Source organism: Chlamydotis macqueenii, chromosome 2 (assembly GCF_036417535.1).
Source record: "Chlamydotis macqueenii isolate bChlMac1 chromosome 2, bChlMac1.mat, whole genome shotgun sequence".
In the NCBI taxonomy this organism is placed as follows: Eukaryota; Metazoa; Chordata; class Aves; order Otidiformes; family Otididae; genus Chlamydotis; species Chlamydotis macqueenii.
Genome location: NC_141557.1, coordinates 118,164,804 through 118,187,957, shown reverse-complemented (window position 1 = coordinate 118,187,957; position 23,154 = coordinate 118,164,804). Strand labels below are relative to the sequence as shown.

At 37.9% G+C, this 23,154-nt stretch overlaps 1 protein-coding gene across 5 annotated transcripts in view; it reads left to right on the top strand.

Annotated features, from left to right (window-relative positions):
* NOL4 (nucleolar protein 4) overlaps positions 1-23,154 on the top strand; it is a 195,909-nt gene that overhangs the window by 147,790 nt on the left and 24,965 nt on the right. For all 5 annotated transcript variants that reach the window (XM_086740772.1, XM_086740771.1, XM_086740774.1 and 2 more), the window contains one exon: positions 10,712-10,825. In XM_086740772.1, coding sequence (XP_086596898.1) covers positions 10,712-10,825 — 114 coding nt within the window. The remainder of the gene's footprint in view (positions 1-10,711; positions 10,826-23,154) is intronic.

The following is a 23,154-nucleotide window of genomic DNA, read 5'->3' as shown; positions in this document are numbered from 1 at the left end:
AAAATACTTACAAAATTAGCCAATGCTACCAGCTCTCCTCACTATTCCAATTTATGGCCTCATTAGTGTCATTATTCACCCTGATTAGTAGTTATGTGAACTGGCTCATTTTTTGTCATCTGAAAGACTTGTGCAACTGTTTTGCAATATGAATAAGGAGCTTACAGCCTGACCTATAAGAGCTAGGTTGGCTTGACTTCAGTGCACATTTCCAAATGTTACTTTTATATGAATAAAGGTTGTAGGATCAAATTTATTCCTGGGAGGGGAAAAAAAGGAGCAGAGATTACCAGGAACATGATCTTTAGAGTTTAGAAATATTCCCTATTTTTATAATGTTCCACAACAGCTTATGATGGACTTTATTGCTTTATGAACAAACAAATTACTTTCCAAAATAATGACTTTGCCCATGAATGGAAGTGACAAGGCACTGGAGCTCATGCCAAAGATTTCAGTCCTCTTGGGTCTGAAGGGAAATCTGTCCTACTTACCCGTCTGCAGGTGGGAAAACGAGCCAACCACTACCCAAAGTCTTTGGAGGAGCTCCTATTAACTTCCTAAGAGAATAAAGGGTGTTTTATGTTTATGTCTTGAATAATTACGAAACATAATATGTATTCTTTTGTTGTTTTTAATTATTTTCTGATTTCTAAATTACTGTATCAGCATCTCCTGATTATAAGCAGTTTTTAAAAATGCTACCATGGACAGAGGCACTTGACTGTAGGATTATTTTAAATGTACTTACCATTTTGGGGGTGGAAAAGAATCACTTTGTCTGGATAATAACATTTGTTCAAAACAATCATGAAAGGACATGTCGATGTTGATTTGAATCAGGTGCTACCCTCAAATATAGCAAAACAGGATAATGATCTCCTCAGGAGCAGTAGTGCTACTGTTGTTATATTAAATAGGATGTCAGATAATAATCTCTACAGGAGATGTCTTTTGCTATAGACATATTAAACACAACTTTTTCATTTTGTTCAGGTTCAGAATGCTACATTTTGAGCATCTAGTTGCAAGAGGAAAAGAGAATAATCTTGTATATGGCATGTGACAGTTCAGACTGTGTGTGGAACAGTGCAGCTATCTACAGCATCATATTGTAAAGTGAAGAGAAAATGTAAACACTAAGTTAAATTAGTGTAAGACTGCATGATAAAGATGAAAAAGCATGCCTGAAGCCTGCTTCTGTCAGTTATTTGCCATCTGTAATCTAAATGACAGCTCTTGCTGCATAACAGGCCAGTTCTAGCTCTGAGGCAGTGGGAAAGGCTCAGTCTCATGAGTGTTCATATTGTTAATTAATGTGTTTCTAAGTATTAATATTTTTAAGAGATTGCTTTTAGTTATTCTGCTTCTACTTATGACAGACCATTATCCGTGGACTCCAAGGCAGTTTGCATAGCTTCTTGTTACAAATATTCCTTTGAGGAGTTCCCTTTCTACATTGCAAATACTTACCTCGTTTAACTGTTCAGCTTGTAATGGTGCCACTTTCATTTTTATTCTGACACATGCATATCCTCTAAGAAGGCACTGTCAAAGTTTTTCTCGTGAATTGTAGGATTGTTTTTGTCCTCCCGTTGTCTCTTCCTTATGGACTTTGAGAATGTTCTCTTATTACATTCTATGATCTTGCTCAGAATCTTTGTCAAGTCCTGATATTGTAGGATCTTGCATGGAATCTCTAGGTTGTGCTTCCACCTGTGCTATGCTATAGCACTTTGTGAAAGTAGAGTTTGTAAGTTCTTGATGTTCTTAAATAAATTATTTCTTTTCTCTTTATTAGCTCATTAGCGAAAGAAAAAAATACATTACTGCCTCTCTCTCAAAGACTGATATTAATGAAAATTCCTCTGTATACATTGTTTCGTGGCCTATATATGCTCTATAAGAGGAATTTTCTCCCTGAAATGATCAAATGACCTGTTTCACTAACATTTTTTAAATCCATCCTTTAGACTTGTCCCAGCCTCTGTATCTATAAAAAACTGCCAATTAAAAAAAGATCATAGACAACTGCTGAGGATATGTGGTATTAATTTATTTAGTTACAGTCCAGAAAAATTTTAGATGTTAGAAATGATCAAATGGGGTTGAATTGACTTGAAATTACATTTTCTTACTATTATCTCCTTCCTCCTGTCTGTAGGATCTCCTATCATCAGTCTCCCTGCATTCAGTTTGAAACTACACCTTACAGTATCTTTTTCACAGCTACGCCTTTTTTTCCTATGTGCATCCCAATGCAAGAGCAAGGTCTTAAACCCTCCTTCACAAAGAGATTATTCCTTTTGTTTAAGCAAAAGGAAACCTTCCTTCCTAGGCACTACTGTAATACAAAGCAATAGTATCAAAGAGCAAAGCATTCTTATGTATTGGAGAGGAAAGGTTAGTCATAAATGCTTTTCATTATCTGAAGACAAGTTTGGATGTGTCAGAGAAGAAGAGTCACACTGTGCCTGAAGACCGTTCCTCAGTTAGATCGCAGTGTTGTTCATCCCAGCTCCTTCTGTCCTGTCGCCAGCCTCCATAACAAGTAACCAAGCTCTGTATCTTTCACTGCTTCTTTAATTTAGTTGTGCCACTTGGCTCTAAGAGGTGTTTTAAAGGTTTGCAACTGTGCCTATGTTGATTGAGATGTTTTAAATGTGTCTAGTGGATTGGAGTGCCTCTATATTGTGACTGAGCAACTTTTGTGGGGACTGGTTTTCAGAAGGGGGTATGTTTTCTGAAATTGGCCTCGTTAAGATTTCTCAGGATAGGTATCTAGCCTCTGATTTTAAGTTTTAACTTTACAGACAGGAAACTTTCATTATTTACTGAATTTAGTGCTGAGTAGTCCAGCAGCCCTCACAGTCACGTGGCTTTTCAGTCCTCCAGGCCTTCCAAGGCTGGAAAGGTCCTAAGCATTTTCAGGAAGATGAGGGTCTGTGGGTCCAGGGATGCGTACCTAATCTTGATTAATAAGCTGGGAAGCATTAAGAAAATTGTCCTAAGAACAGTTTCATTAAGATCTACAAATAATAATAGAGTTATTGCTTTGTACTATGCCTCAAACTTGGTCTTTCTAAGAATCTCGCCTTTGTTAGACTGTGGTTAGCTTATATATGTCTGCTGAGCAACCTGGTTGAAAAAGGGCAAAGCTACTCTCTGACAAACTTTGACTTTTTGCATTAGGTCTCACATATCCTTTAAAAAAAAAATCCTAAAAACAGTTTTCCTAAGGCTCTTAAATATTTTTTTTTCCCCACAGAACAGTTAAGTGAATACTGATGTGATTTTTCAGAACTGCCTTTTAAATTTGTCTCAGAAATGTTTTCTTTTTCAATAACTTTTGCATGTATAGGCAATTTTGGAAAAGTGAGTGACAGAAGAAGTTACACTATTTCCAGTAACCTTGGAAAATTAGAAGAAGTTAGCTTTGAAAAAGGCATGATATTTGGAAAATGAATGAGAACTAAAAAAATGAAAACTACCTAACAACCTGCTAGTAATTAATGTTTTACATTCTATGAGAGGAAAAGATAGGAGTGCAATTTTGACATTTGTTTCACTTTTTAATTGAACACAGAAGAAAAACAAACCCCTCCAAAATAGTAATAAGTTCTGATACAGTTAAAAAATTCCTTTTCTATGAAAAAAATAAATCTAGGGTAAAATAATGTTCACCTTGATTACTTGTAAGCTTGAAATCAGAAAAAAAAAAAGTAGTAAATATGTCAGTTTTTCTTATGCTGTGATTCTGACTTAGATCAAGGCCGCTGCTGCAATGTTACTTGATTAGCTGGTTTGTGCCAGTAGCTTAAGAGTAGGAGAGCCAGTTCAGTGTATTTGTTTAGGGGAAACAGGAAGGAATGTTAAATCAGACTCCGTTTTTCCTAGTCCTCTGGAATTTCGCTAATAAACTGGTTGCTATTGGAGCATCCAGTCCCATCCCAACCTAACTCAGAAGTGAGTTAGTTCAGCATGATGATTCCTGGGGTACTCTGTCGCTCTGAAATACGAGGTAAATTTGGGATAGAGGTAATCTTACCAAAGTTTGCTAGAGAAATTAGGTGACTTGAGCTCCCTCAACAGACAGTGGAGCATTTAGATGAATCAGTCCAGACACTTTCATCCCCAGCTGTCTCATGCGTTAACTTCTGGAGATACCTGTCTTTTCAATGAAACAAAAAAGAAGCCTAGGTGACTAGTTTAGACAAAATGCTTGAGTTTTAGGTGGATAAAGTCAGGTGGATATTCTTTGCATTGTTCACATAAGTCTTTTAAAATTTCAACTAGCCCCACTGAAACTGCTCTCTTGAATAAGTAGAGCAGAACTTGGCCCCGTTTGCAAGCACAGCAGCAGCAGCAGCAGAAGGGTGGTTGATTGGAATGTGTCACTTGCTTACACTTTAGACAAGAATGTGGATATGTTAAGATCTAGATGAGTATATTTAGGTGCTGTCGTAATCAAGGTGCAACACACAGTGTATTTAATTTCAATTAAATATACTCTAAAGCTGACAACTTTAAAAAGTGATGTGAACGTCACTGAACATTTTAAAAAGCCTCTTCTGCCATTTAAGAAAATATTTCAACTTCTTTCTTTGAATTCCTTAGTAGGTGTTACAATTGATTATTTATCACAAGACTGCAAGATTGAGCAAAATATATCAAAACCCAGCCTGAAACACAGTGCTACAGGCGTTAAAATGCCAGTCCGGTTGTTCATGTTTCACTGTTCTCTACTACCTAAGAATTGTAAAAGTACATCCAATAGAGTGCAGTACTGTACTTTAGTCTGGAAATTTAAAAATACTCTGTGGAAAGATTTCTGAATCCTTTGTAACTGTGCAGCGTAGGACAGTTCTGTGTCATACATTTCACTGCATTACTCTGAATGAAAAATCTCATTTGAAGATAATGCGTACCCTGTCTTGTTAAGTATTGTGGATGTTTTCTATGAAAAAATGTTATTTAGGTATTGCATACTGTTATAAATATGTTGGGGGATTTAACAGGTTGTGTTAGTAAGTTGTTTGAAGGAGTTGTGGCATATTTGCAATATTTCATTTTGGAAATCATAGAATCATAGAATGGTTAGGGTTGGAAGGGACCTTTAAAGGTCATCTAGTCCAGCCCCCCTGCAAGGAGCAGGGACATCTTCGGCTAGATCAGGTTGCTCAGAGCCCCATCCAACCTGGCCTTGAACGTTTCCAGGGATGGGGCATCAACCACCTCTTTGGGCAACCTGTTCCTGTTGTACAACTCGCATTGTAAAAAATTTTATCCTAATATCTAATCTAAATATACCTCCCTCTATTTTGAAACTGTTATCCCTAGAGCTGACATGCAGGAGAGCAGTAGCGAGTATCATGCTGTTACGAGCCCAGCGTGCAAAGAAGTGCTTAGTGGTCCCTCTGGAAAAACTCACTGTCAGTGAGGCATCTTATGTATCCATCTTCACCTTTGGATGCCAAATCACTTTGGAAAATTTGGAACGATTTTTTTTTCAACTTTGGTAATAGTTAAGTATTTTCTCCTTCACCCATTTACATTTACATTAGAGTTCATACATTTATACTAGGATCTCTGAACTTGTTGAACAATTAAGTAACTTCTGTTTATTTGCTTGCAACTGTCTTATACTGAAAGATCTCCTTTTGAGTGTTAATTAGCCTGAAATAGAAGATAGTATTTATGTACACATGCCAAGTTACAAGTTTTGGCATTTTAGCAGGGGTGCATGTGTGTCCCCTATCTGAAGTAACAGATGTATTTTTTCAGAACTGAATCAGACCAGTATAATATGTGTAAGAATATCTAGACCAACCTTCTGTATGACAACTTTGGCTCTTATTTATAAGTAGATACTGGATCTTGCAAAAAAAAATTCCAAGGTAGTAACTTTAGAGAAAACAGATCTCTAGCCTCAGGCAAAGATAGCACATACTGCAGATTGCAAACTTCTTTTTGATGAATATACTGCTCTTAGTAGTTTAGACTGAAATGTAATCCATCTACTGTATCAGTGATTGGTAGATTTATGACAAAAATGTACATTTGAAATTGGAACATAGCAGATTTTTAGATTCCCTACAGAAATACGGGAATTGTATGAATGTGCCAAAAAGCGTATTTTGTTTCCCATGAAGATACTGCAAAGGTACCTCACTTTAAACAGAAGACCTGATAATACCTGGTGTACTGCAAAAGGGTATTTTACAGCATATTGAAAGTGCTAGTCTCTTATGTTAAGGAACCAGAGATCATACTAATAGAGCTAATTTCTAGAGAATCTGGGCCAAGGATTTCTGATTTCAACTACTAAAAATCAGCAACCTTGCAGTAGTACTCCATAACTCCAGAGAGGCTTATTGTAAGATGCTTTGATTGTTGATAGCCAGATCTGAGGACCACCAAAGCCATGGAAAGATCTTCAATATCTTTAACGTTCTTTAAAGCAGACCAACAGCTATTTGACTATAAAGAAGTATCGGCTACTTTGATTTTTCATTAAGAAATCTGCAAAAGTATATCTGTCAACAATTTGTACATTCTTCAGGAAAAGATGAGGAGGAGTGTGTAAAAGTCTTCATATCAATTTGCACAAAAATGATTTCTCTTAAAGCCACACAAAAGCTCCTGTCCAATATGGTGGTTAAGTGTGCTTGTTGCTTTGTTGTCATCGTCATCTGCAGGCTCTGTGGTGGTCTCAAGAATCAGGTTGAAATTCCCTTGAAATGCAGTTTGAAATATGAGAGAATTGGAGGTGGTTGGTTCCTCTCTCTTGGGCTACTGAGGGAATTTCAACCACTTCCTGAACGTCAGTCTCTTCAAAAGATTTTAAAAACAGAGACATCTGCCTGTACGTGAAATCTAGCAGGTTTCCTCTACATCTTTTCTCAAAATGCGCTTCGCCTACATCGTGTTAGAGGCTGAACGTTCGTTGTGTGTCAGCTGAAGACATGTACAAAAACAAAGAACAACGTGTGTTAAAAATGTGGCTACTGTTTTAGTGCAGTCACAAGCAGTATTGCATTTCCAAGTAAATACGAAGGAATTCTGTATACAGCTGCTGTGTGATGGACAGAGGCATATATTTTCTGAGAAGCTCTGTATTAAACTGTTTACCAGATTCCCTACAAGTTTTGTTCATCTTTTCACCTGAAAGTTACTATAAAAGTTTCACATGCCTCTTTTCTATCTGTCATTGTTTCAAAGTGACAAAAATGTTCTCCTGCCTTCTAATTTTGCCATGTGAACCGCTTGTTTTGGTAGACTAATGTTTAGAGGCTGGTTTCTTTTCTGTTGTTTTGCACATGGGTGGTTCCAGTATAGTTATTTCCTGCTTTACCTCACAGTGAATTGAAAGAAATACCAGACTGGGGCTGTGAATGTTATGTATCGAACAACACCAGGTGTGTTCTGCCAGTTAAAGCTGGTCAGGAGTTTTTTGATAGTGCACTTTTTTTTTTTTTTTTAAATTTAGGAAATGTTAGTTTGTCAAAGGTTTTCTGTTTTGACATACTCCAGTAAAATGAAACCTGTTTTCCTGCTAGTCCAGCGGGCAGGCTGTGGATCCAGGGGTTGTAGGGAGAGCCTGGGAGCCCTTGGAAATAAGGAATCCCTTGGCTCCCACATTTCCTGCTGTGATCCCAAACATGCAGGAACCAGCTCTCAGCTCTGCAGAGAGGAGCCTGGAAACCTAGAAAATGCTGGTTTGACTGAGATCTGCAGGCTCCTTTCTGCAGAAATGAACGATGTTGCTTTTGCCATGTTTCCCAAGGCCTTTGTGTCTCACCCTCGGATATGGAGTTGAGAAATGTTCACAACCCCACAAGGACTGGCTTGCTCAGGCTTCTTACAGAGGTGCTTTTATAGCTGGTAGTCATGAGAGAGTTCATGAATAACCAGAAGTATAGAAGATGAGGAAGTTACGCTAAGCGAGCAGGGGCCTCTGAGCTTAGAAGATGAGGCTATTAATTCAGTTTATTTAAGAACATTTTTTAAAAAGTAGTTGTTTCAAAGCAATTTTTCCTCTTAGGCAAGGCTTCTCAAAATTGATCTTTTTGGCATTTCACAGATATGGTATTTCATGGAACAGAAAATCCTCTTTTTAACAGCTCTACTTTTAGTGACAGAGGACTGTGTTCATCTTCTCAGTCAATGCTAGACGAGTGCACTGCCTGACTTAAGTTGATTGAGTCTGAACCTTAATCAGATGATTTTTCTCCTGTGCTTTGTTACAGTATTTTAGTCCCCAGGTGACTCAACCATGCATTCATTACATTCTCCATAAGGTTCACTCTAGATAGTTCTTGACGTGAACGTATCAACAGCCAGCTGCAGTGATGAGTGAGAGAAATTATGGGTTAACACATATTTCAATTTACTCCATTAGCTGGAGATTTCCTCATTTTTTCAGATACTAGCTTTGAGTTATGAACACATAACCACTGCACTCCTTTTCAGAGAAAAGCACGACTGCTTGATTTTTATGGTAGCTCTTTTATTTTTTATTTTATAAAACACTTCAGTAAACCTGTTCTCTCCCATAAACAAATAAGCTGAGAGGGCTTGGGTTCATTTTACTTTTTGGTCAGAACATTAATTTTTTGGCTCATATGTTACCTTCTGAAAATCCCTTGATGTACAGGTGTGGTTATAGCTCTGATTAAAGACCTGTGCTGGAGGAATTAACCGGGTGTTTGCTCACCATTTTTCAAGAGCATTATTGTATGGCCACTGCTGGAGGACCACACTGAGACTTCCATGCAGCCAACATAGTCAGTGTACGTTGAACATACATAAAACAGTGGCAGGTACAGTGATACTTGGCCACCAAATACAAGGAGGGATCTGGTGTGGCTAAGTGATGCAATAACAAATTCAGAGTAACATCGTCAGAGGGAGGATAATAAATATAATGCTTTGTCAGTGAAAACCTTCCGCAAAGACCTGCTCTTTCCTCTGGAGCTCTGAGGGACGTGTCTGCTTGTACTGTGATGTTAGCTTCTGTAATGACACCAGGCTTTAACGTCAATGTCCCTCGTCTCTTAGACTGATTTATTTTCAAAACTGGAAACAAGTTCAATAGTTTGTTCTGTCACGTCAATCCAAGTGTATTTTATTGTCGTATTGCAGGCTCCAGTTGCCTTTCTTACACAGCTGTTACACTGATGCCAGAGAGTTTGTTCTTGCATGAGTGGGGAAAAATAAGCCTATTGCACCGGTGAGGGAGACCCGTAAGTCCTTGTCTGTTTCTAAAAGCTAGTTTAGCTTCTGGTCCCAGACAAACGGTGGTCCCACGCATTAGAGAAAGTACAGCGTTGGATTAAAAATTGGCATTCTGAAGAGCACATCCAAAGCAAATAAATGGACTTTGGTTTTGAAAGATAAAAGTATTAGTAATGGTTGGCTCCTTAGCTTCTGGAATATTATGAAAATTGTAAAATCAGTTGAGCTGTTACAATGAATCTGTTCTAAGGTTGTCTGAGAACTGAATGGGAATACTTCAAAACTTGCTTCCAAAATTCAGTGATATTTTATAGCAAGTTCATACTGATGCTTTTGGGAGTAAGAAGGTAAAACTCCTTAAAAACCAGCAACCACCAAAAAACCCCACCCTAACCGCCCCACTACACATGGCCTGTTCCTCAGTAAGTGTAAATTTGTGTAGTACTTCTGAGTTCAATGAAGTTTTGAAAATTTGTGGAAGTTCAGAACCTCATTTAATAAATTGCAGTCCCTGGGATGGGCTTATCTGTATATCACTATCTGTGTAATTATCCTGATTTTTTTTTTTCTTGGCAGTTCAGGTATATCTTTGTATATTAATGAAGAATATTAGTTTTATTGTGTGCTTCATCTTTCAGAAAGATTGTTTTGCATATAATTAGGGAAAAAAAAGGGGTGTAGATATTATTCTTAATGAACTCGCAGGGAAGACTATGTTGGAGTTCGTAACCAACAATGGATTTTAGCATTCCCTTTGTTTTGGGTGATTCATTGCACCTTTAACCTAGAACATGTAAATGCTATGAAATTAACAATGAGAGCTTTTGAATTGGAAAAATGAACCATATGTAGTTGAACCACAAAATATCTACATTGTTGGAAGGCTGGCATTATCGAAAGAAAAACAGATTTTTTTTGAAAGTCATTATAATCACATCAGTCATGTTGCAGCAAGGAATGCAAATATTCATATACTACAGATTGAGACTGCTCTGAAGTGTTCTGACAATCTGTTATGTTTTGAGTGATGTTTCAACCCTATCACTTGAGGTTTTTTGTTTTGGTTTTTTTTTTTGTGACTATAAAAAAAACACTACTCATCTCTGTCACATGCTGTACAGGATAAAAAGCCTTTCAGTTTTCTTAACAAGAATCAGACAGCCAGGGTGCTGCTGGAATGCAGAGAATATGCCACTGTCTGTTCAAAGTACAGCTTAGGGAGCCAGGCTAAACACACTGGACAATAGAGCTGTGGGGGGGAAAGGGCTTCTCATGGATCTGTGGATCAGCGGCAGCTTTAACATCTAACTAGTTTCATTTTTCATCTTTACAAGTTCCATTTCCCCGTTTTGTTGGTATAAACTGCATTTCAATGAGCGGACTTTCCTGCCTAGGTGATGGTATTCTGTGCTTTGAAAAAGGATATCGTGGATTATGCTAGAAATAATTTCTGTGTTTCTTTTTTCTCTCATAGTCACGACCTATTCCCTCACACCTTACTTCAGCAGTTGCAGAGAGTATCCTGGCTTCCGCCTGTGAGAGTGAAAGCAGAAATGCTGCCAAAAGGATGCGGTTGGATAGACAGCAGGTACTGTGTCGTTTGGGGGTCTACCACATCCATATTTATAGGTGCACTGGACTCATTTACATAGGGTGCCATGCAGAAGGGTGGTGCAATCCCTTATATGTTTCTTGATAGCAAGAATAATTAAAATACAAAAGCTGTCATTCTTTAAATGAATACACAAGCATGTCTGTGGCTGTATTTACATAAGCTGTATCAGCGTGTCTAGCGTATTTATAAAATCCAGCTGGATAAACCTGTATGTTTGCTGCTTAAGAGTTGTAGGTTTTGAAGGCATAGTGTGTAATCTGCATACTAGAATCAGAAAGAACAGAACATACAGTATATATGATTTACATAAATAACAGAAATGATGCATGTATTCATGAGTCAGTGTGTTTATCTGTGCACATATTCTCTTTCAAAATATATATGCATTTGTAAATGTAAGGTGAAATAGTGTAAGTTTCTGAAAATACCTGTTTGCCTGAAACAGAAAAGTTATTGTGATATATAGCAAAATGCTGTCGGTTAACGTGTTAGTGAGATTTAAAAGCTCATATCAATATGTATTTTATTTTTTCTTGTGTAATTATTCACTTATCATAGTATGCTAGGATTTAATTATTTTTATTTTGCTGAGAATTGCATATTTTTGTTTAGTTTTTGAAAATCAAACTGATAGTTCATTCCAGGCTTTGATTATTTAGCTGCCCCACAGATACAGTGAATGTCTAACATTCTTATTGCAAAGACTATTATGCTTTATTTGTCTTTATGATTTTCACAAAGTGAGATTCTAGCAGTATCTCAGTTTTTCCAAAATATGCCTCTGTCACAGTAGATGAACATTTTTTGTGTAAAATAACATTTTTTGAAAGAACATTTTGCTTTTATACATAGTCCATTGAGTTATTTCAAGTCATGCCCTAACGGAATAAAAGATTCCTTCTACTGTCCCTAGAACATTAATAGTTCAAGATCTGAGAGCAGATATTGCTATTTCTTTTTGCTGTTATATTTTTTGCTAGTATTTTCATTATTGTGGTACATTTGCCTTAAGATTCACAAATCATATAAGATGTCAAAGCACTGTAATGTTAGGTATCGCTTAGTTTAGAAGTAGTGCTTATTCAAATTGTGCAGGTTTAAAATTCTCTCATTTGTTCTCTGATTTTTCAGTAAAAATTAAAAAAAAAACAAACCACAAAGCCAATATGCTTCCCCCAAGCAGAACTAGAAAAAACTTGTGCAAACATCCGATACTCTCATGGTACAAAACTAATGGCTCAATTCTTTGGTCCAGCCAGGGTGAGGCAGAGTTTTCAAATGATTTAAATGAGAACCCCTTAATACTCTCCAGGGAGCCAGAGAGCTATTGAAACAAAAACAATTTAGAAACTGTAGACAGAGTTCAAAAAGCATATTAAAAGGATTTTGTTTTCTTTTATTTATGATATTATTATCACAGAAGGATTTGGTGACAGTTATCATTGAGGGGAGAGGTGTTTCTTTACTTTAAGTTACAGAATTGAAAATCTGCAGGCAGAATCGCTCCAAACTGGTCACTTTAATGACAATTGTGATGTTAAAGTAGCAAAGCTGCCTATGAAGAACAGATGTTGGGTTCTGCTTCCTTCAGCTCTGCTTTCTTTTTGGCACTGAGTTCTGAGAACATTGTGGAGACAGTTGCAAGTAGCTCCAGACGTTTGATTCAGCAAGCAGTAAATTAGCTGGGTTAATGTAGCTTTGGTGCTTGCAAAACTGTTTGTGAATTCAGAATAGATTTACTGAATAGTTTTGGCTGGAAAAAGATGATGGGAATGTGCAGTAGGTAGCTTCATAAAACTTACAGTGAGATATTTATGCTGCAAGGCAGAATAGTTAAGTCATTAGAGAAGTAGAAAACCTTGGTTCTAGCCCCAGTTCCATTGAAATTTAATTATTTATTCCAAATATGTGGTGACATTAACAAAGTAGACTGAGAGCAAAGCATTCCAGAATATTTCTGAGTAGGCTATTTAACACACATTACTGTGCTTGGTTCTGATGCTGAGATAGGAAGTGGATCTGTATCCTCACATCCATAAGGAGAGTGCCTTGTAGGTAAAAGGGCTCTATCCTTCTCCTCTGCCTATTTTTTTCCCCTTTACTTACTTTTAAATTTCCTTCACTTTTCTGACATATATCCAAAAAGAAAGATTTTAATTGGACTTTTTTCTTAAACAGAGTAAGGTTGAAAAAGTTCAATTCAGCATGTTGTTTTTACTGTTCCATAGCTCTCAAAAAAAGAGCCTCATTTTGTTGTTAACATTTCTCTACTTTTCCTTTTTAAACGTGAATTTCCAAAAGTGGGCATTATAGCAATGGGTGGACTCAGGCTTTGAGGACCCTTCAGTGGAACTTTGGGAGGAGGAAAGGGTAAATCAGATTTGGATAATGAAAACTACCACTTCATAAATTATATCAAGAGATCTTCTAGTGCAGGACAAACATTAGACAGTCCTGGAAAGTAGATTCTTAAGAGAATCTGGTAAGAGCACTCATTCAGCACTTTCCCTCAGAACTGAGTGGAAGCGTTCCGTTAAAGCTGCTTTATTCTTGCACGCAGCACAGTGAAAATCTGCCTTTTATTCTCTAGAGGGGTGATCTGCCTCACAATGAGGTGTAATTTGCATCTACCCCCCCAACCTTTTCACCTTTTCAGAATATTACCCATAAAATGTGAATGTATTAAGAACAATTGTGTCCAATCCTGGAGCTAAGCTTCCTGAACTGCTTTTTTTTTTTGTCTTGTTTATGCTCTTTCCTTCTCTTCTCTATTTCTTCCTCTCTCCCTGCCACCACAGTCCCTTAGTGAGAAGTTCTGAGCATATTGCATGTACATCCCTAATGGAAGTCTATACTTCAGTAGAGTAATGTGACTTTCCAAACTAAAAATGATTTTACCTACAGTGTTAATTTTAACAGTGGTTTGATGAAAAACTGTCTCAATTATTGCTCAGCAAAAAGAACTGGCTTAAAAGTAGAAACTGGGAAAACTTCTAAGAGCTCGATTTTTCTTTTGAAAACGTAAGAGTATTGGCCATGCTCATGACTATTGGCTGTTTCTTTCACAAGTATTAAATGTGAGGGATTGGCTTTACATATTTTAAATCCTGTGCATAGATTTATTACCTCTTCAGAAGAAACCTCTCCAAAGTGTGTGTGTGTCTGAGCACACACAAATATTGCATCTTAGGATTGACTTTCTAGAAGTATTTCTGACAGCTGCAGTACGTAATGATCTGGTGATGTTGTTAAGTAAGTGTGATAAAGTTACGTCTGAAGCAGGAAGAAGCCATCCTTCTACCTCTATGTCTTAAATTTCACTCACATGATCTTTGTATTTTCTAACTCAAGGCTGAAAATATCTACCTGCAAAAATCCAATTTTAAAAATAGATTAATGAAAACTAGTCTGACTGGCATAAATTACTTATATTCAAAATTGGTTTTTTTCATGGCAGTAATTTATTTCATTATGGGAAACACAATGTGATCTTGTCTGTCAGGAAATCTTCCCATAATTTTTGAAAGTGCAGCAATAAAAGCATTGTCAGTTTCTGAGGCTCCTCTGTAAGGAATATAAATGTGTTTAGTAGGTCATGGTAGCTTAGACTACAATACTTTGGCTATCTGAGCGTGTTAGATGTTACTCAAGTGCTCTCTTTATCTTCAGTACATTTTCGTTGTCTTGAGATCAAGCTCTGTTGGTTGACCAGTAGCATAAGTGCCGAGAAGCTTGGTACCTGTTGCCCAAATGAAAAGTTCTGTCACTTCCACTTTTTAATTCTGCATGTTACTAAAAATAATGTATTCACTTCTACAATTTTTATAGATTCATATATTGAAATTATATCGATTTACTGATATTACTGATACTACTGCCAAACGGTGAAATACTCATGACACTGGGCCTGGGCTTGGTTGATCTTTCCACAGTTCAGATCAGGCAGTGGGTACAGAGACAATGCAGAGCTTTTGTGTTGCTCTCCAAATCATCTCTGCTGAGTCTGGATACTGAAAAAGGTTAACTCCAGTCTTAAGTTTTGAGAACTTTTTAAATCATGGTTGATAAAAAATGTAGAAACAATAATTGCATCGACTGTCTATGACTTGCTTCAGTCAGAGAGAGAAGAGGCATTATCTGAATCCTTAAGATTTCCTGTACTTCTGAGTGGTATCTTAGGATGCTGTCCTGGGATAATCCTTGGAGGTCCTTATTACATTTCTAGCATTATTCAGTGTGAAGCAGATGCTTTGAAGTGGAGGTTCTGGACTACCATCAACAAGGGAGTCATGGAACATATTAAGTAGAGCTAAAATACAGCCCTTTTTACATGCAATCATTACATACGGTGAACAGCGTGACCTTTTTTATTGCCTTTTTAGCGTCCTTCTGTTTACAAACCAAATTGTGTCTTGGTTGGGCGAAAGAAGAATGCTTAAGAAAGTTGAAAAGTCTGTAAAAAATCATTTGATCATTACTGTCCTGGGCAGTGAACAGATGTTGAGATGCCTGTTTTGTGGGCGGCTGCTGCAGAGGTTCTGTGGCTCTGCTTGTTGTCAGTCACAGAAATGGAAGCTGCATTTTAAGGGTTTAACCACTGTCAGTCTCTGTTTCTTCTGAAAGGGGTGTGTGGTGTATTTTTTGTAGAACCTCATCATAAAACAACCTGGAGCAGTATTGGGCTGTGGGACTGTGTGGAAGGTGCAGGTGGATTAGTCTGGTTATTGTTCCCTCTGGAATCAAAAAGACCAGTTGTGACAGCACTAGGGGTAACAGTTTCAAAATAGAGGGAGGTAGATTTAGATTTGACGTAAGGAATACATTTTTTACAATGAGGGTGGTGGAACACTGGAACAGGTTGCCCAGAGAGGTGGTGGATGCCCCGTCCCTGGAAACGTTCAAGACCAGGTTGGATGAGGCTCTGAGCAACCTGATCTGGTTGGAGATGTCCCTGCTCCTTGCATGGGGGTTAGACTAGATGACCTTTGATGGTCCCTTCCAACCCAAACCATTCTATGATCTAAGAGGAAATAGTGGTTTATATACATTAGCATGCAAGAGGACCTGCTCCTTTATTTTCATTAAGGAAGAGGAAAAGGTGAAATCTTCCTTTGGAAAAGCAAATAAGTACGATACTAAGAAAAAATTGCCTTCACCCTTATTTGGGCACGAGTGGTTTTTACAACAGCTGCCTTTTGTTTCATTGTTTTGTTGTTTAGAATTGATTCTTTTTGCATCCTGTAATGTTGCAAAATTTATGAATGGGCATTTTTCTTTTAATTGAAATAATATTTTTTTGTTAATCAAGACAAAATGTGAGCACCTCAGAGTGAGGAGGGAGGGTGAATATGGGAAAGCAGGAAAAGAATGGCATCATACAATACTATGTCTGCAGAAGTGTATGAACATTTTAATGGACGTGTTGTGTATAGTTAGCCAGATCATTTAGAAAGTTGATGTAGCTTCATTGGCATTGTTTTGTACTAGTTAGGAACCTGGACCTTTGAGAATTTTTGGTTATATTTGTAGATAGAAGTGGTCATATATGACTGCGAAGCCACTGGGCTGGATTCTCTGCTGGACTCAGACCATGTTATTTTAGCAATTGACCTCCATTTCAGTCAGTAGTGTCATGGAAGGGCTACTACCATGGCTTGCAGAATTTTTTGGGTAGCCAAAGGAGCGAGCTACATACAATTCTTTCATCCTTACGTCCCAAGTAATCAGACATGCAATGTATGATTCTTTTGTAGTTACATAGCAAATGACAAGTTGAGCCCAAAGACAGCTTAAGCTCAGAGGAAAGTGAAAGTTATCTTGCATATCTGACATCTTAACAAAAGCATTTCTCAGCCAGAGATGGTGCTTTTTAAATTAGTAGACTCTTCACAGAGCGCTTGTCAGTCCAGATTTTATAGAATATACATGATAAGAAAAACTTTCTGCATTTTCATTTTTTAAAAATGTGTATTTCAAGGGTACAGTTTCTTTTCATTCCGGAGACTAGCTGAAAATAACAATGGTCAGACAACTGTATAGCCTGACAAAGGTGTTGTCCTCATACCTTCACTGCACGGACATCAGAATAATACTTTTCTTGTGAAATCTGTAGTTTCTTTAGTTGGATTTAATTCAGCTATTCTTTATCACAATCTACAAGGCAAATGGGAGGTATTACAATGAAGCTATTAGGATCTGTGTATGTCTCCATGTGTGCACGGGAGACAATTTCCCTTTCACTGAACAAACTGGTTCTATGCAGACTTCCTTTAGTTCTTCACAGGAGATCGTATTTGGAGATGGCTGCAAGACAACTTGCAGTTGCCAGAATATTACTTCAGCTCTATCTGAGCTTCAAGTATTTCAGTCTCTGCTAGGCATCTCAAAAATGTTCCCTCTTTTTTTTTTTTTTTTTTTTTTTTTAAATCATGGGGTTAAAAGGTATGATGCAAGACTAGGATAAATAGGATTAGGATACATGTGCAGGTTATGTTTTTGAGTCTTGTGGAAGCTACCAGTTTCTTTAATTATAAAAGCTGAACTCAGTAGAAAAAATCTTTGATTATTTGAGCTTTTCAGGTTGATAAGAGCAAGCCTATGCACTGTGCACAAACAGTTATGCAGTATGATAAACACTGAATGCATTTTTTAAGAAATCGCTCATCAGGATGACAGTTACATTTTTTTTTTCCATGCTATGATTTGTAACTAAGCAAATTAAATATCAGTAATCGTTGTGGTGAAGTGAAAGATAATGCCTAACCCTCAAGGAAGAGAAAGTTTAATGGTCCCAGGTTTACACTGAAACTTAAATGAACATAAATTTGCAAATAGGCACTTTAAACAGTTTCTTCACCTCCATTCTAGTTTGGGGGATAAAAGGAAGGCAAATCTAAAGTTTTCAGTGCTTTAGTAGCATATGGATAGCATGTCAAGAATATTGCAACATTTAGAAATGTAAAAAATATTGGTTTTAGCTGTTACAGGAGTAGGAGTAGGTGGCTATTAGGTTTCTGACAAAGCAGTTATGGCCTAGATACATATGCTGGGAGCTGACCTGACATTTGCCTCTGGATAGTTGTCATAGCAGCAACCTGAATAGAGCAGCTTGATGCAAGTGCCGGTTGCAGGCTGGATACAGGTTCTGTGCTAATGCAATACATCTGAATATTAATAAAAGTGCTCATGTACTGCCACTTGGAAATCACTGCTACTGTGTTTCCTTCCATTTATATCTCTAATTTTTAAATGTTTGTTTTTAAAGAAATAGAGATTTGCAAGGAGATGTTAATGATCTGCCTCCATAAAATTTCTGGTGCTGTTTCTCTGCGTGTAACAAGGGGGTTGACCTAAAGAAAGACTCTTCAAGCACAGTTTTATTACAGAGAAAATGTGGCTGTTGCAAACCGGGAGCAGTTTGTGTCTCTGTTAAGAAGGAAGGAAATTACTGGTGGACAAATTACAGGTAATTGTAAAATTATTTTGGAAGAAACTAATTAAAAATCTGAATTGCAGTGAGGGCACGGACCTCCATTTCAGGATCACTGTATCTGGCTTTCAGCAGTGAGGGGGAAGAGACCTTTAAACCTTCATATCTGAGGACAGAGAATTTGTGTTTCAGCTGTGCCACTAATGCATAGCTTCTAAATCTTGATGCTGAGCAGTTATTTCCTGTATTACCATTCATACAGCAGGAAAGAAGGAAGAAGGGTATCTGTTTGTGTCCCGATGTGTATGTTATTGTTCTCTGTCCTGATCAATGTGTATTGCAGCTCCCAGGAGGAAGGAAGAAGCAAATTGCAAGGTTCTTAAATGCTTTCTTTATTCTGTTATTTATATTGTCTGGTTTTGTATCAATGGCAGATTTGGACTATATTGGTTACAGAAAAGGGAGTTATGCAGAAATATCACCCAGTGGACCCTGCTGAGTCAGTGCTTCTGTGGCAGAAAGCTGCGAATTCAGAGGGAGCACGAGGAAGCGGCTTTGTTTCAGGGAGACGGACTCCTTGCCAGTTACTCAGTATGCAGGAAGAGCACATCAGCTGTACATCCTTGTTAGAGGTGGAGGAGAAAGCATCAGGAGTTCTCTTCTTCTTGGGTTTCACAGAGCCTAATTTGCTCTAGAGTATGGGAAAGAAAAGGCAGTGGCAGCAGTGCGAAGGGATGGGGCCGTGTCCCATCGTGTATATTTACATAAGACCTGAAAAATTCCAGCTCAAAGTGATTTTGGCTTCAGAATGGGAGGCTTGCGGAGTCTTAGATAATAGAAAAGAGCAAACGGAAGCAGGTAGTTCACTTCATATATAGCAAACAGATAGAAACTGGAATCCCCAAAACCACAAGAGGCAAAAGTCCCTTTAACTTGCAGAGACCTTAATTCCTCTTACAATGCAGAAGCTTTATTAATAATAGGTTTTTCTATTCAGACACCTTTTTGTGATGTGATATTTAATAGGGATCAGAGTGATTTCTGTACTTCAGTATTTTATCCTGTTTTCTAGATGATCACTAAGACAACTGTCATGTCCTTGGATACACATACGCTAGTTTGCATTTTCGGCCTTCTTCACTTCCGTCATTTCCCCACCTAATGATTCTTTTGCTTCTGAGTTGGTCTTTGGTTTGCTTTTGTGGTTCCAAATGATATGCTTTAACCACTGAGGCACGAAATGTTATGCAGGCACCGTTTAGCTGCCTGTGGATTATTGTCAAGAGATCAAATTATGTACTAGTATTGGGAAACTTAGCTTCCTACCCAGAATGCACTGGCCGTATTGTCAAGGGGAAGAAAACAAGCGGTACACATCATTGTAATTTTAAATCCTGCTGCCTTTCAAGTCAGTGGCAAAATTCCTGATTTCAGCAGTGCTGGATAGGGTTCTGTTATTAGCAGATGCAGCTGGAAGGGACTGCCAAGTATCACTGGGCAACCCCTCTCCCTCCACACTCCAGCCCAACCTACATTAAATTTTCTACGTGTATTGGAAAGGAATAATGTGCAAGGCATGCAATTGCAAATATTTTCATGCCTTAGATTTACACTGAGGCCCTAAGGTGAGCAGCTAATTTTTTACCTCAACACAGAGATCATTGAATTAGAAAATGCTTTGTTTTTTCCAGGCTCTTTGTGCTGAGCATATATGGTTGAATTTCAAACTGATGATTTTAGAGAACACTTTAAACACTCCAAGCTGCAATAAGATCTTGAATGTGAAGCCAAATTGATGCCAATTTAAGTTTTCTGTTCTGGAGGTTGACAAAGTTGAAGGCTCAGAAATGGAGTGTGGAGTTGTTTCCTGGACAGGAACTTTTAAACAGCCTTATCCATCTTCCTACCATAGGTTGAATTAAAACGAATAGGGACCAGAAAAGTCTTCTTCGCTATGTCTTTAATAACTGCCTCCTGACAAGGAGGCAGAAGAGGAAAGGCTAGTGGAAATGTAGATATGAAAGTCCTCACCTCAGGCCCAAAGATGGAGGTTTTGGAGTCAGGGCTTTTGTTCTTCCTGCTCCTGTGTTGAAAGCCAGGAATAGAGAGCTTTTTTGCTTATCCCTCCCTTCCGAATATCAAGAAGATATTACATGTGAAGCATTTTCTTGCCTGTCAGATGTTTATAGCAACTATGCTATAAGCATGATTTTGTCTTTCCTTTCCTGTGTTTAGCTAATGACTTCATTGCACACACCCTCCTGCTTACAGGACAGGCAGGGAATAATGTTTCTGGTGAGTAAATCGCTGTTATCATGCAGAGTTTGGGCCAGTTTAGTGAAATCAATGCAAACCCAGTGTGCATGTGCAAACTCTTATTTTTCAAGAGCGGTGTGTTTTGGTTTTGGTTGAGGAATTAGTAGATTTAGAAGACTTTAAAGAATCATAAATTACTCCTAAATTCAAAGTATCACACAATGGATTCACATTTATTCCTTTGTATTGAACAGTGCAATTCTCCACGCAGAAAATGTATGTAGAAATGTACACACAGACTGCTATGTTTGGTAGCAGGAACATGTTTGTGATTCAACAACTGGCATGATGTCTCAAAACTAAATTTAGAAACATATTTTTATAAGGAAAAAAATATAATAAGCTATGGGAGCAGGAGCTGAGTGCATTGCCTGGGAGCAGCACCAGCTGCTGAAGAGGCTAGGCACAGGGCAAGGCAGCCAAGCAGGCTGTGGCTAGCAGCCCAGGTGTTATGCCAGAAGAATCCTCTCCTGAAATGAGAATATTTGGGAAACAGATTTATACTGCAGTGCACAAATTTCATGCTTATTACTCATGGTATTTCATATCAAGCTTCAGTTTTACTGTCTCCATTAAGGAAGCAGATCAGAAAGTGCATCCTCCAAAGGCCAGTCAAAGTTCATTTCTGTGTTTCTTCCAATGGCTTATGCTACTCTGGTTTGATGATTATGGAATCAAAAGGCCATAACCCAAAGCATCACTTCTTATCTACTGAATCTTTTAAAATACAGAACCCTCACAGTACTGAAATTGAAGGATGTGCACAAAGATCTGTCAGAAATTTAAAGCAGGTCTTCTTCAGTAGCAAAACATTTTCTTTCTACTAAATAGTTTGAGACAGGGTGGGGAGGTCAGGGTTTTTGAAAAATACCTTTTATTTTTAAAAGATTTTTTTTTTTTAAACTAGAAAAGTCAAGTTGTACCTGAGGCAGTGTTCAGAAACAGACATCCTGTATTGAATTAATAGAAATAATTTTGGTTTTCACAAACATGCAGCAGATTCAAAATAAAGTAATTACCAGTCAAATGTATCAAACAGGGTAAAATATTTTTAAAATACCTGAACCTACTGTTGAAAACAAGAACCAGTCATTAAGTGCATGCAAGAGAGTAATTGGTCACTCTCTAATTGACAAGAAAACTGTGTTTTTAAAGAGGGCTATCTATAACTCCCACTAGAATTTACCTGTGGGAGAGCCACCATGCTGTAAATATGGCATGTGCTGGAATCTCCAGCACGCCTATATTTTTCCTTTTCAAAGCACAAGACACAGACATTTTTAATTAGTTGAAACTGAGGAAGTTAATTCAACATTGACCTCAAATGCTTCATGTCTAGGCTATCATCTTCTGTTTCTAAATGAAGAAGAATTTCATTTAGAATCTGATATAAAGTGCTTTGATCCATTCTCCCTGCCATGGAATCAAAAATATGTGATATTGAAAGAAAATGTGGGGCAGAAGAGAAATAGGAAAAAGCACTCAGAAGAAGTCCAAATTATACCCCATAGTTTTCCAGTAAGGTCTTTTTGAGTAGTCGCATCTCCGTACCCCAGAGCTAACAGGTGTATGGAAAGCTGTTTTGTGTCAAGGGAATCTGCTGTTAGTGGTGGGAGTGATATAAGTTGTAATGCAGTAGACGAAGAGACCTATAGTGGGAGGTTTAATTATGTTGACCGTGATGATATTGTAGTAATAAATCTTCAAAGCTGGCACAAGCATTGCTCTGCTACTCCCACACACTTTCCCCTGCGTGCTCCCTAAATATTTGATTCATGAGTTTAAAAATTTTTTCTGTTGATGCTCTGGTGCCGCAGTCCTCCTGCACTGGATGAAGTAATGCTGATCTGTCCCAGCTGAAAGTGTTCCCATCATAGTCACCAAAAAAATGGCACGTGGGCAAGGGGGAACAGAAACCTCTCTCACTGTAGGAGTGCCTCACTGAGATAATTTCTTGAGGACAGTACACATTAGCATGAAAAATGCAGAGAAAATGCTTGATTGTGGTCATAAAAGTGGAGCTGCCTGAGGCGTAACAGGACTTGTTCTGAATGAGAGGAGTGCACCGTGGAGGAGGAATTTCTCTTGCTTTGCATCCTTCTGGTTCAGCAGTGAGTACTGCTACGCCTTTGTCATCATGCATCAGTTTCAGCAAGACATTGATTCATTCAGCACCATTACCTGCAGGCAACACTGCTCTTGGGATGGGAAAAGACGACATTGTTTTCTTGCTGTTTATGTTGTTTCTGTTTGGAAGAAAGGTCACATATTCACACTTCTCCATTTGTACTGCTTGTCAATGAGGAAGCTGTAAAAATGATCAGTAGCTGTGTTCTTCTGCAAGGTGCAAAGAAATTGTCTTTGAAATGACTAGAGGGGATATGCAGCAACGTAAGAATAAACTTAACATAACCGTACTTCATTTGCACTGAAGTTATACCTTTATTTTCTTCAGATTTTCAGCTAATCTAATTTCAGCAGGGGCATCCTAGGCTCTGGAGTTTGTTATGCGGTGCTTCAGTTTTGGGATCAGGCACGTACCAAATGAGATCTCTTA